We start from the raw sequence: 12,995 nt of genomic DNA, 5'->3' as shown, positions 1-12,995 counted from the left end.
GGAAGAGTGAAGAGAAAAAAAAAAAAATACCATAAACCTGACGCTCTGGCTGCCTCTATCGCGTTCGGTGTGAACACAGGCCGTCACAGAGCAGCTGTATTTGTACTGACATTAGATTACACACAGGTGCACTCTATTTACTCATTTGCACTCATCAGGCAACGTCTATGGGCAACTGACTGCACTCAGACCAAAGGGGGCTGAATAATTACGCACACCCCACTTTGCAGTTATTTGTAAAAAATGTTTGGAATCATGTATGATTTTCGTTCCACTTCTCACGTGGTCACCACTTTGTGTTGGTCTTTCACGTGGAATTCCAATAAAACTGATCCATGTTTGTGGCTGTAATGTGACAAAATGTGGAAAAGTTCAAGGGGCCCGAATACTTTTGCTGTATTTAGCAACCAAGACTCTTCAGCATGCTCTTGTATTGCTTATAAGACTGTTCACTGCATCTGGAGGAGTGCTTGGAGTGGAAGGGTCAGAGATTAATTCATTCTCTGAAAAGCATTGAACACTAGCTTTCTCACCTAAGTGGTCAGAGAAGAAAGAAACAAAAAAGGACAGCTGTGGTTTTATTGAACTGGAGTGGGAAGGGTGGTCAACCAAGTGTCATGTTACACATGAAGAGTAGAAGTTCATCTTCAAGTTATACCATGTCAGTGACCTTCATGGTTCCTACATTCACATTGGATTTTCTAAAACAACACGTGCTGATTAATTTTATGAACGGCTGATAATCATTGACATTCACTTGTTTATCTCTTTGTAGTCTTGTACCTTGTAAAAGTTGTAAAGATTACTTTATACATTTTGTCGCTTAGAGTATTTTTGCTCTGAGTTATTAGAGGAATTCCATAATCAAAGGCAATTACTTCCTCAGTGCCAAAAACTTCCAGATATGTTCTTTCACAGCTGCTTAAACATCTGTATCTGAGCACACATTTTGATATTTGTCCTCTAAGCTCTGGTCAGTTGGTGGAAACACACATGCTCATGTTTTACTATCAGTTGACAATCATTGATACTCACTTGTTCTTCTCCTTGTACTGCATCTGAAGTCATAAAGATTACATTAGTCACTGATTCACTAGAATAAGGTTGAATCTAATGCTACAGTGACCTCCCCTCTGTACTGTGTAATATAAAAGTCAGTCAGGTTTGCAGATGACACACAGATACTGTTGAGTTTTCACTGACAGAATGGAGATCACGCTGTTTTTCTCGCTGTTGCTTCTGGTCTGCTCTGTTTCCACAAATCAGACAGAGGCAGATAATGAAATTCTTGACCAGCAGATTTCAAACCAACAACCCTGTCCACAGGAAATCCATGCTGTGCTCAGAGAGCTGACTGCCTCAGTGGCTGAACAGAAAGTGGAAATCAGGACCTTAAAACAAGAGAATAAAGGTAGAGTATGATGTCAGGTAGTGAGAAAAATGACAGCATGAGGAAACCTTCATATGAGCCCCTGTTACAGAGATATCAATGTCACTTCATGAATCTATCACTAACATTTCTCATTAATTTTTTTATTTTTATTATTTATTCATTATTTATTCAATAATCTAACCTACTAAAAATGAAAAGATTCAAATGATGCAGATAAATAAAATTCATATTGACTTATTTATGTTCTTTTCTGTCAGACCATGTCGCAAAACTGAAAGACCTGGAAATGCAGAACGTTGAACTTCAGAGACAGAGGTCTGAAATTGACAAACTTAAACAGCAACAAATAATAAATAAATAAATAAACTTTATTTATAAAGCACACTAAAAAAACAAGGGTATACCAAGGTGCTTGACAAAAATAAAATAGGAAAAGGGAGATGGGAGGGAAAAGAGAAAGGACCTGGCACGTATCAATTATAAAAACCATCATAAGATATAAAAGTAGTTCACAAGCATAAAAAATGTACCAGCGCACACAAGTGTTAACTGGGTGGAAAGGCAAGATTAAAGAAATAAGTCTTAAGCCGTGATTTAAACAGTGGCATAGAGTCAGACGCCCGGATAGCGACAGGAAGGTTGTTCCATAAGACCGGGGCAGCTACAGCAAACGCGCGGTCACTGCGAGACTTCAGCCGAGAACGAGGTTGCTCCAGAAGAATTTGGGTAGCAGAGCTAAGTGCTCTGACAGGAGTGTGTAACCTGAGAAGCTCATTGAGGTAGCTCGGCGCAAAGTTATTAATGGTTTTGTAGGTGAAAAGTAATATTTTAAATTGAATACGGTATTTAATTGGAAGCCAGTGCAAGCCAGCAAGAACAGGAGTGATGGAAGAAAACTTCCTGCTACCTGTCAAAAGGCGTGCCGCCGCATTCTGGACAGTCTGCAATCTAACGAGAAGGGTGGAGGAAAGGCCAATGTAAAGAGAGTTGCAGTTCATATCCAGAATCGGATTCTTTTGGTTATTACCCAAAGCTCGTGACCATAGGTGAAGGTGGGGACAAACTGATAGGAAAGAGCTCCTGCCAGCCACACAGCCACCTGCGACAATCACAGACATTTATCTACCGGCTTGACTGGCGGCTGCAAAACATTGCAAGATAATCTTGGTCAGGTATTCTTCCGGTCCACAACTTTACCACGAGTGTTGTTATATCAATTTAATTGTCCCACAAGGGGAAACTTGGGTGTAACAGCAGCAAGAAAACACATATACAAACAAACAGTACACATGACACAGAACAGAAACATACACAATTCTTACATATTTACATGAAGGACAATGGTTACCAAAAACTGAGTACCATACTGTTGTTAAATTAAATAAAATTAAATACAGATAAGAGGCAACCCTGGTTGTAGTGTGAATCGGTTGATAAAACAGTGCACGATACAGCGCTGATGTAAACATCTGTGTTTGTTGGGAGCAGTTCAGATTGTACAGTCTGACAGCTGCAGGGAGGAAGGACCTGCGGAAACGCTCCTTCATGCATCGAGGATGCAGCAGTCTGTCACTGAAGCAGCTCTGCAGTTCAGCAACATCTACATGCATGGGGCGGGAGATAAACTGCTGCTCCAACATACCACACTGTGAAAAATGACAGATGCCACCACAGAGTCATAGAAGGTCTTTAAAAGCGCTCCCTGGACTCCAAATGACCTCAGCCGCCTCAGCAGGTAGAGTCTGCTCTGACCCTTCCTGTAAAGAGCATCATCCCTGTACTTATACTTTTGTGTTGCTCTCTCATCACATCTTCATTATTCTCATCACTGCTTAAAACAACACACATCTTTTTTTAACTGTCCTTTCTCCAAAACAGAAAGTGGCATTACAGTTGTTTCAGGCTGAGAGACACAAAACGCTCTTCGTATTATCATTCATATATCATCCACACAACTATTTTATTTCTTTTTGTCCACTGGGCAGGTGACCTGCAGAATCATGTCTGCCCCAGCTGGATACCTTTTCACACACACCGTGACGTCAGACACACTCACAGTCACTTCATTCGTCAGACTTCTTTTAAGTTTGCAGCAGGCAACGCGACTGAGTATTGTGTCAAGATAAGTAGGAAGACCACGCTATAATGGACAGTTGAAGGAAAAGGTCAAATTTACAGGGAATCTTTTTGTTTTGTTTTTGGACAGAAAGATGAGAGTTTGATGTGTACATGGCTGTGAACAAAAATATAAATGTGGTGGATCATAAATTTGATTAGTTTTGAAGTTGTACATCTCTGTTCCTTACATTTCATGTCATGCCCTTATTAATGTTTTATTTGTTGCTTTGACTGTTTTCGAATAGAATATGCAGTGGGAATATAGAGGGAGATAAGTAGTGAAAGTTTTGCCTGGGTTAATTGTGCGTCGATCCATTGTTAATGCCTCAGGGCTCCAGTAGGTGGGTTCGCGCGCTTCCTCCTTCACTCAATACAGACGAGTGAGAGTGAGAGCTGAGTGTCTGTGCCGCTCTTTCACCTCTCCTCACTATTTCCCCTGTTTAAGGGCACAACATAAACACTGAGGCTTCAAAATGCAGCATCTACAACACTGTCACTCTGCCTCCACCATGGAGACCGTCTCCATGGTGATGAGTACAACTGGCAGCTGAAACTGTTGTGAACTTCTCCATGAGTCATATTTCCTGTTTCAGAGCTGCTGATTGGCTCTTTGGGCCCTTTACCTTCAGGAGGTCATGGACGAAGCACTGAAGTCGTTTATCACGTAAAAAATATTTTTAGTTTATAATAATTTGATAAATAATAAAATATTAATAAAAAACTGGAGGTTTTTATTTAGAACTTAGATTTTAAGCTATTTATGCCTTTTTTGCTGCTCTTTTTTAAACTTATTCCCTTTAAACTGTATTTATTCTTTTTAAAATATATTGGTTATTGCACTGTAGAGGCTGCTGAGGAACAGTATTTCGTTTCAGGCTGTGTAACACGAAATGACAATAACCAATAAAGTCTTGAGAGCTGCCATCATTGTTCCAGCAGGAGGCAGTAAAACACCAAACTGCACCTGTTGTGCTGAAAAGGTGTGAGCATGTGCAGTAACCCAGTAAGTTACCTGAATATCTCTCTCTCACACACACACACACACACACACACACACACACACACACACACACACACACACACACACACACACACACACACAGTACTGATACTAATGACTCGCTCTCACATCTATTTGGGTTTAATGTCAGGGTATATTTGTGGATGAAAGTTTTGTAGGACACATGATGTGGACAGTCTGGTAATCCCAGAATATTTTAATGTAAGAAAACTCCAGACAGCTCTGGAGAAAGTTTCAGAGTAAAAGCCCTGGAGTGTTTTACATGTTATTCTGTTGGATTAAATCTGACGGAGCTGATTCATAAACACTTCACTGCCAGGTATCAGGTGACCTGCAGAGACTGATCCTACAAACACTCAGAAACAGAGTAAACCAAACTGCACCACAGTGATCAGACGAAACCTTCCTGACATGAACACAGCTCCTCAGTAAAAACTGTGAACCAGCAGAGAGACTACACCCAGCACCATACACCACCTCTGTGACGCAGTACACCCTCGGGCAGGTGGTGTCCCCATAAACAGTGTGAGAAGCTCTGATTATTTACTATGTTCAAACAAACTGAGTGTCCACAAACGTCTGAGCTCACAGTGAGAGCTGCTGGCACAGTTTGGAGGTGTTCTGCCCCCTGCTGGACACACAGAGCTACAACATGAGGATCAGAGGAGGCTGGTGCTGCTTCACCTTTAGACACAAGAAGGAGGTCAAAAAATGTAGAAACAGAGATTGTTTTTAAACCTGTAAAGGGGGAAATCCTGACGAACCAATCCACAGCCAGAAAAGAAGTCTAACTCTGTGCTGCTCCAATCAGGAATCAGCTCTGTTACTGTGTGAGTGTGTAAAGTCACAGAGTAGCTGGTTTCAAATGTATCTATAAAGTTTATTCACATTTTATTTAGGCTTCAAAAAACAGTCCAAGTTTATTTCTTTGGACTTTGTTCACTTAGCGCCACCTGGAGGACAGTCAGCTCCCTGCAGCAGCTCTGGAGGACTGTTAACTGATGAAGAGCTCGGACTGCACAGCCTGCTTCATCACAGACTTCTTTAAATAAACATGACCACGATCAGTCGCAGCACCTCAGACAAACGTTTGTTACACAGCAGCTGCCTTCACACCGACTGAGCTCCATCACAGCTTCAGAGCTCAGCTTACTAAAGTCAAAGTTTATTTCCTCTCAGGTTTCTTACTTTCAGTAAAGTTTCACTGTTAGAGCCCTGACCAGCATCCTGCAGCATCTGGAGCAGCTGTGTGGTGCTGTCATGGCAATAAGGATCCAAATCTGTGGGGATGTTTCCAGCAGGGGTTATAACCTGCAGTCAGCAAGGTGTGCCTAATAAAGTGGCCGTGTTTATGTCACAGTGCAGCAGCATCAGAAAACGGTGGTTTACATCTCTGTTACAGGAAACCTGAAGAGTTAAAACACCAGAGAAGAAAATCTAAACGTTACACAAAGAACATAAAAGAAGTAAACTTCATAAAAACTTCACAAATGATGCTTTAAATGAAAAATAAATCCCTGTAAATAATTCAACAGGTCACATGTTAGAACCACCTTAACTAAACTCTGTAGCCGCTCACTGTGGTTTGTCCCAGCAGCTCTTAGGAAACAAACTGCTAACTTCAGTGTCAGCACACACTGTTAGTAAACTATGCAACACTGAATTCAGGTTTCAGTTGTGTTAAGTTGTGAAGTTGTGATGAAAGTCTTCTTACTGACACAGGTAGGATGGTCAGGCGTCCTCTGTTCCTTCACCGTTCATGAACTGTCACTTATAAAATGCTGCCAAACATCAACTACACTCAATAACTAAACGTGTGCAGGTTAAAGTGATGGACGCCCAGATCTGCACTCCAAATACAAACAGACTAAAGGTGTTTCCTCCAGAAACAAAGACAATATTTACAAAGGTCTCACAGGTAAATTGTGAGCGATCACAGCAGCATCTCATCCTGACTAACAGCTTTTAGATGCAGGGAGAGCGTCGTGGTTCAGAGGTGGTTCAGCAGATGATGAAGGCCTTTCTGTTGCATTGTGTAGTGCTGTGGAGGCCATGATGGTCGACTAGGTCTGCTTCTACTGAACTCACAAACACTTCTGAGGTATTTACACCTGAAGCCTCATTGAATGTGAGTCAGAAACAAACGGCTCAGCTGTGATTAATGGATGTTTCCCTGCATTTCTATTTTCACACAGTTTATTTCTTACAGCAGGAAAACTGAACAGAATGTATGTAAGAGGTCAGAGTGAGGATGACGTCACTTAATACAGGAAATACATGTTTGTCTGTTTTGATGATGAAGGACTTCTTCAGCTCTGTAAACAGCTACACTTGAGAGGACAGAGGTGATTTCATGGATCAATAACAATGTGTTTATCAGCTTTCATCATCGCAGTGCAGACATGACGTCAGATCTATCAGAGTGAAGGCCGTCTCTCTGATGACGTCACAGAGCAGAGTCCTTCTGTCCAATAAAGGATCTCAGATCAGCTGCTGCCATCTTGTGGCCACAGTTGGTTACTGTCTCTGAAAGTTGTCTCATGTTTCCTGTTGTCCTGCTAACAAAGGCTGGAGCTCATCATGCTGAGAGGGCAGCAGCATTTTGTGGCTCTTCACACATGTTCATTATATTCTGATGATCCTGGATGGAGACAAACTACAGATAAGTGTGTTCAGCCCAACTAGTTTATCTCATTACAGCAGTTTGATGTTTCCCTTTGAATCCCCCTGAAGATCCTGACAGTGAAGCACGTACATAATACTCCAGCCTTTCAACTCTGAGCTTATTTAGTTCTATTAATACACTGAAATCTCATTTGTGTCATGAAGAAAGTCTTTAATCAAACAGAATTCAAAGATCAGAAACATTTCATATATGGAGTTAAACATGAATCATTGTTTCAACAACATATTTATTGTTGTCATAAACAGACAAGAAGACAACAACAAACTGCTCCTCCCATTCAACACATGTCAGTCCATATCCCAGCAAACTAAATCATCTCCATTTACACATCAAATAGAAACATGAATCACTTGTAATGATTAGAAACTTGATAGAATTTCAAATCTAGTTTGGGGAGTCATTCAGTGAGAAACAGTGAAATGATTTTCCATGTGAAAAGGTGGACAGCAGAAACAGAAAGAAACAGTGAAACTAAAAGAGAAACAAAGAGCTTTGGAACAACGAGGCAGCAGGAGGACAGCTGCAGTTTAACAGCTTCAACTCACTGACAGGAAACAACATTAGAAACATCATCATCCTCAACTCATCTGCTGCACTGACACTGACACCTTCAACGGACACACCTTCACTTTACCATCAGTCCATATGTATGGAAACATCCTGTGAGTGAAAGTGTGTGTGAAGGTGTGTATGTGTGTGTTAGTATCAGGATCAGAGAACGACAGCTTTCCTCTGTTCCAGTCCAGATTCACTCTGATCCTCTGGAGCTTCTTCTGGCCTGGGAGAGCAGATTTAGCTGATGGTGAGTGTGTGTAGTATTTACCTTTATAGAACCATATTATCCATAATCCAGACTCTATGTCTCCCTTCCTCTGCACAGACTCTGCCAACACACCCAGTCCCCACCATGTACTGTCTCCAACTTCAACATCCCAGCTGTGAGTCCCTGAGTTAAAGCCCTCAGAGCCCAGGACAGAGCAGGAACGCTCAATCCTCTCTGGATTATCAGGAAGCAGCTGCTTCTCTCCTCCTCTCACACTGGTCAGATCTTCAGACAGGATGAGTTCTGGATAAGCAGTGTTTGGGTCCAGAATGAGAGGAGTGTAGGAGACCATGTCCTTCATGTTGTTCCAGATGTTGAAGGTCAGGTTGCCCAGGTGTTTGGCCTGGTCTATCAGAGCTCCTGAGGGCAGCTGTGGATCATCCAGCAGGGGGCAGCGCTGGACTCTTTCCACTGCAGCCTTGTAGTTGTGCAGGAATGAGACGTCTTCAGCTCTCAGCTCCTCCTCTGTGGCTCTGACTGTGTCTGAAAGAGCTGCTATCTCTCTGCTCAGAGCCTCCATCTTCTCCTTCATCATCCCACTCTTCTGCTCCTCTTCCTCCCTCAGTGCAGCCAGCCTGGCCTCCTCTTCCTCTGCTAGAAACTGCTGAAGCTTCTTAAACTGCTCCTTAATCTGCCTCTCTGTGTGTCGGGCCTGGACCTTAATGTGTTCTGCTGTTTGATCAAACTTCACTTGAACTTCTTCACAAACCTTTAACTTCTTCTTTAAGGGCTCCAGAGTTTCCTGAAGTTCCTTCTTGTGTTGTTGTGCAGCTTCATCGATGGGTCTGAATCTGTGATTGGTGTGTTTTTCTGAGTCTCTGCAGATGTGACACACTGGCTGCTGATGGTCCAGACAGAAGAGTTTGAGTTTCTCAGAGTGCAGACTGCAGAGATCCTCTGAAGCTCTCTGATCTCTCTCCTGTAAGAACGACTCACACAGGTTCTTTAAAGCCAGATTTAAAGGTGGATCATTCCTTGAAGATCTTCTGTTACAAACTGGACACTCGTGTGTTGGTCTCTCTCTCCACCATCTATTCAGACAGTCTTTACAGAAGCTGTGGCTACATGACAGAAGAACAGGATCTCTGAAGACCTCCTGACAGACCGGACAGCAGAGATCCTCCTCTGATCTGGAAGCCATTGAGTCTGTGAGTGAAGCTGAAAACAGCAGACAGGAAGTACAGTCAGTCCTGGCTCCCCTCCCTCCTCTACCACCTTCACTGAAACTTGCTTTGAGTCGTGTTTTTGCTCAAACTCACATTCAGTGTGTGGAGCGTCAGCAGCTTGAAGCAGCAGTGTTGGAGTTTTCCACTTTTCTCTCCTGTAGCTGGACTCACTCAGAGGAAGCTGCTAGTTTGGTCTGAGCTCAGTCTGATCGTCTGTGCGTCTCTCTTTACTGAGGACGAAGAACTTCCTGTTTCCTGGTTTGTCACATTTGAGTGACGTGAGGGGAGGAGACAAATGTTGCTGTTTGACTTTTAACTAAGGTGTGTTTCAATCCTGCCTGCAGCTCAAAAGCTGTAAAACAGGTTTTGTCTTTTCACCTCCACAGGTCACAACATGAAACCTGTTGTGAAGTTTATAAAATAAAGTGTCACTCGGTGGTGCAGCTGTTTGTCAGCTTCTATTTTAGACTTTGTTCTGGTTCTTGTTCAGGTTCCCAGCAGTGGGAGTGTAATGCAGTCACACACACACAGGTGGTGTTATGGTGGATTCACTTAGTTACAGACAGTGGTGTTATTTCCTGTAACTAAGGGTGTGTTTCACTCCAAAGTTCAGACATTAACCTGCCAGAAGTTGTAAAAGTTACTAATAAAGAGCTTTTATCTCAGAAAGCAGAAAGAAAAGAAATAAGTGTAAAGAGTGCAGCAAAATGTTTTAGTGTGAGCTGGTTCATCTGATCTGGTTGTGTAAAAGTCACTGCATGACACTGAGTTTTACTTCTGTCACGATTAGTGGAGCGGACTCAGGCGCAGACCACAAGTTTCTTCAAATCAAAAGTGAATTTATTTACAGTGTTCTCCACGGTGACTCACACACACACACACACACACACACACACACACACACACACAGGTGTCTGGGAAAAAGGGGTTCCAGGGTCCGGGAGTGAAAGGGGCAGGAGTCCAGGGAGGGGAGATTTCCATACAGCCCTCGCAACCACACACAGCTCCTCTTCTTTCCTCCATCACTCTTGCTCACGCTCAGTCACCGTGCACAGGGAAAACAGGTCCAGGGGAAATCTATACACAGACAGAGAAACAGTTAGTCTCCTGGTTCAGACGTGCTCACGAACAAACTTTGCAGAGTGCAGGACGACTGACGCTGACGGCTCAACGATCCAGCGACGAGTAGAGCAGACTCGCCATCTTAAGTAGGACTCCAATTCTCATAATCAGCGGCAGGTGTGCTGATCATCTCCAGGTGCGTGGGCCAGGAGCAGGAGCCCATACTGAGCTCCGCCCCGGCAGGAGAAAGAGAGAGTGGGAGAGGACGAGAGAGAAAGGGAGAGCAGAGGTGAGAGAGGAGAATAAACAAAACAAAGCGCCTGACTGCTGTCAGCTGGAGAGGTGCGGGGACCATGACAACTTCTGTGTTACTGACACTCATCTTTGACTCAGAGAAACGATTTCTCCCCTGTGATCTTCACACAGTGGTGAGTTACATGTGTGTGGAATTTTTCACGTTTTATAGAATTAAATTTCCTCTTACTTTCTTTTTTGTTAACCTGAGTCACTGATCATTTGCAGTATTACAGAGTCTGGCAGTCTTTGCATGATGTCCACGTCACTGTAAGTTTCTAGCTGACTCTCAGGTGTGACAGGTGTGCCAGCAGGAAAGAGTAATAATAACCTGCATCCTGAGGTTTGTCATGCAGGATTAAAGGAGCCAGGCTTTGTTCACACAGCTGGGATTGTATTTTACGCTGACCCTGGGTCAGTATAAGTATCATACAGTTTAAACGAAGCACTGAAACTTGCACATATTTATTACAGATGCACTAAAGAAAAACGGGATATTTAGAGTCAATCTGTGGCTGCGATTAAACACTTTACTGGAAACTTTATTAACCAGTAACTTCATCAGTCATGACAGAAGCTAATATTTCTGTGCTAACATCGTTTAAACCAGTGGTTCCCAAACTTTGTTTGCTGGGCCCCCCTTTGTTTCACAAGAAAAATTTCCACCCCCCCTTTGTGCGCTTGAACACATCCTCCAACCACACACACCCATATTTGACTCCATTGCATGTGGCTATTTTCACGCCACGCTGTGCGCCACGTTATTGTTGAGATGAATAGCAGAATGGCAGATAGAGACAAAATACTGTTAATCTTACCATCTTCAGGTTTTACACGCTTACATACACACACAGTTACTGTCCCTCCATTTAGAAAGGCAGAGGCGTCACGATGTGATTATTTTACTGTAGTTATTTTTTTTGATGTGTAATAATATTCAACATTACTATCAATGCATTTTCCAAAAAATGCCTCTCTGTGCAAAATGGGTTTAAAAACATAAACAACTGTAGGATCCTGTTTGTCCGTGATTTAAACAGCCCAGCGCTGCTCCTGATGAAGGGAAAACCAATTCTGCAGGGAGACCTACCTCGGCACTTGTGCAGGTGATTTTTCTCTTACTTTCTTTTTTCTGTTATTTAGTAAAAAATCTGTCAAAGAAATAATGAATTCTCCACACGTGTTTGAAGGTTGCTGATACGTTCATCTAGCACAGACCTATTGCTGGAACGCCAAGACAATTCTACTACAATGGCAAAAACAAGACGCAAGTCACCAGAGCTCTTTGTGTTGCTCGTGCATGAGGGAGAGAACTGTGACGAGCATCGTTCTCTCTGTTAAGGAATATATTCTAAAATACTTCTTCAGCAAAGACTCAGAGAAGAGAAACACACAGAATTTCTTGCAAGCAAGGGCAGTCTCCGGACTGAGAGACTCGCGCCTGAGAAACTGCCCCGGTCTTTATTTTATACTTCATTGGGTGTGTGTGTGTGTGTGTGGGGGGGGGGGGGGGGGGGGGGGGGGGTCAGAGTGTGGCCCCATAAGATCTTCCCTAAACCTGCTGGTCTCAAAGTCCAGCAGTTCATCAAACCAAAAGGCACTTAGACTAAAACAGACATAGCTACGTTAATCCTACCATAAAACAATAAGACAAGGTACGACCTCTCTCATGCTCCTAGGATGTGGGGTGAACACCCTAGAATGTTACAGACCTCCTAGGATGAGACATTCTTTCAATATGCCACCAACTATATACTTCTACACACAAATGATTACATGCAGCATTCTACCATATGCAAACTTATATCACTAAAAGATTATACTGACTACTAAATACAATTTTCCATTGACACCCTCCAAGTAAGCAAATGAATGTTAACAGTCAAACATAGAAATTAACATTTGCAAAATCATTCCAGCTTTGTGGTGCATCTCCTCCAGGTGTGTAAATCACACATGCAGAGTGGTTTGAGTTCCTCAGAGCTTCATAAATGTCTCTTCCAGTTGTTTCTATCACTGTCCATATGACCAGAGTCCAAATGTATGCAGACATGGGTATAACAAACACACCAGTTAGTTTTGCTGTTTGTCAATGTGGCTTTCAGTTATCTTCAAGGCTGCAGGCCTTTGTCAGCACTCCTGTTTTATGGCCTCTATCAACCCTCATCACCTCATTTCATGCATTCTTCCTGTGGGGGATACTTATGACTCCTCTATTGTCCTTTCGTCTCTGCAGAAAACCTTTTTTGGAAAGGGTATTGGATTCAATGATTTTACTGCTGTTGTAACCCCACCTGTTGAGTCACTTCAGCAGTCTTGTTCATGATGCAAATGACAACAACAATGACACAAAGGAAGACCCTCTTCAGAGTGTCAAAGCATGCATAGCACAGTGACACAGCATTAGGTGATGTTCATAGGAAACTGCTGTC

At 42.8% G+C, this 12,995-nt stretch overlaps 2 protein-coding genes across 3 annotated transcripts in view; both read right to left on the bottom strand.

The window, feature by feature from the left end:
- Positions 1-12,995, bottom strand: part of LOC146578481 (uncharacterized) — a 91,206-nt gene that overhangs the window by 51,715 nt on the left and 26,496 nt on the right. The gene's annotated exons all lie outside the window — the stretch shown is intronic.
- Positions 1,554-9,194, bottom strand: LOC146578484 (nuclear factor 7, brain-like). Of its 2 annotated transcripts, XM_085268703.1 has the most exons (2): positions 7,815-9,182; positions 1,554-1,574 (listed from the first exon to the last, which is right to left on the bottom strand). In XM_085268703.1, the coding sequence occupies exons 1-2, from the start codon at positions 9,180-9,182 to the stop codon at positions 1,554-1,556; spliced, it is 1,389 nt and encodes a 462-aa protein (XP_085124829.1). The 2 variants fall into 2 exon arrangements, with proteins under 2 accessions (XP_085124829.1, XP_085124830.1); XM_085268704.1 differs by lacking the exon at positions 1,554-1,574 and having other exon boundaries at positions 7,356-9,194.

The sequence above is a fragment of the Mchenga conophoros genome, linkage group LG3 (assembly GCF_057382185.1).
Source record: "Mchenga conophoros isolate Kocher_MC1m ecotype Shallow Benthic linkage group LG3, M_conophoros_male_GT1.1, whole genome shotgun sequence".
NCBI lineage: Eukaryota > Metazoa > Chordata > Actinopteri > Cichliformes > Cichlidae > Mchenga > Mchenga conophoros.
This window is presented reverse-complemented; position numbering and strand designations above follow the sequence as displayed.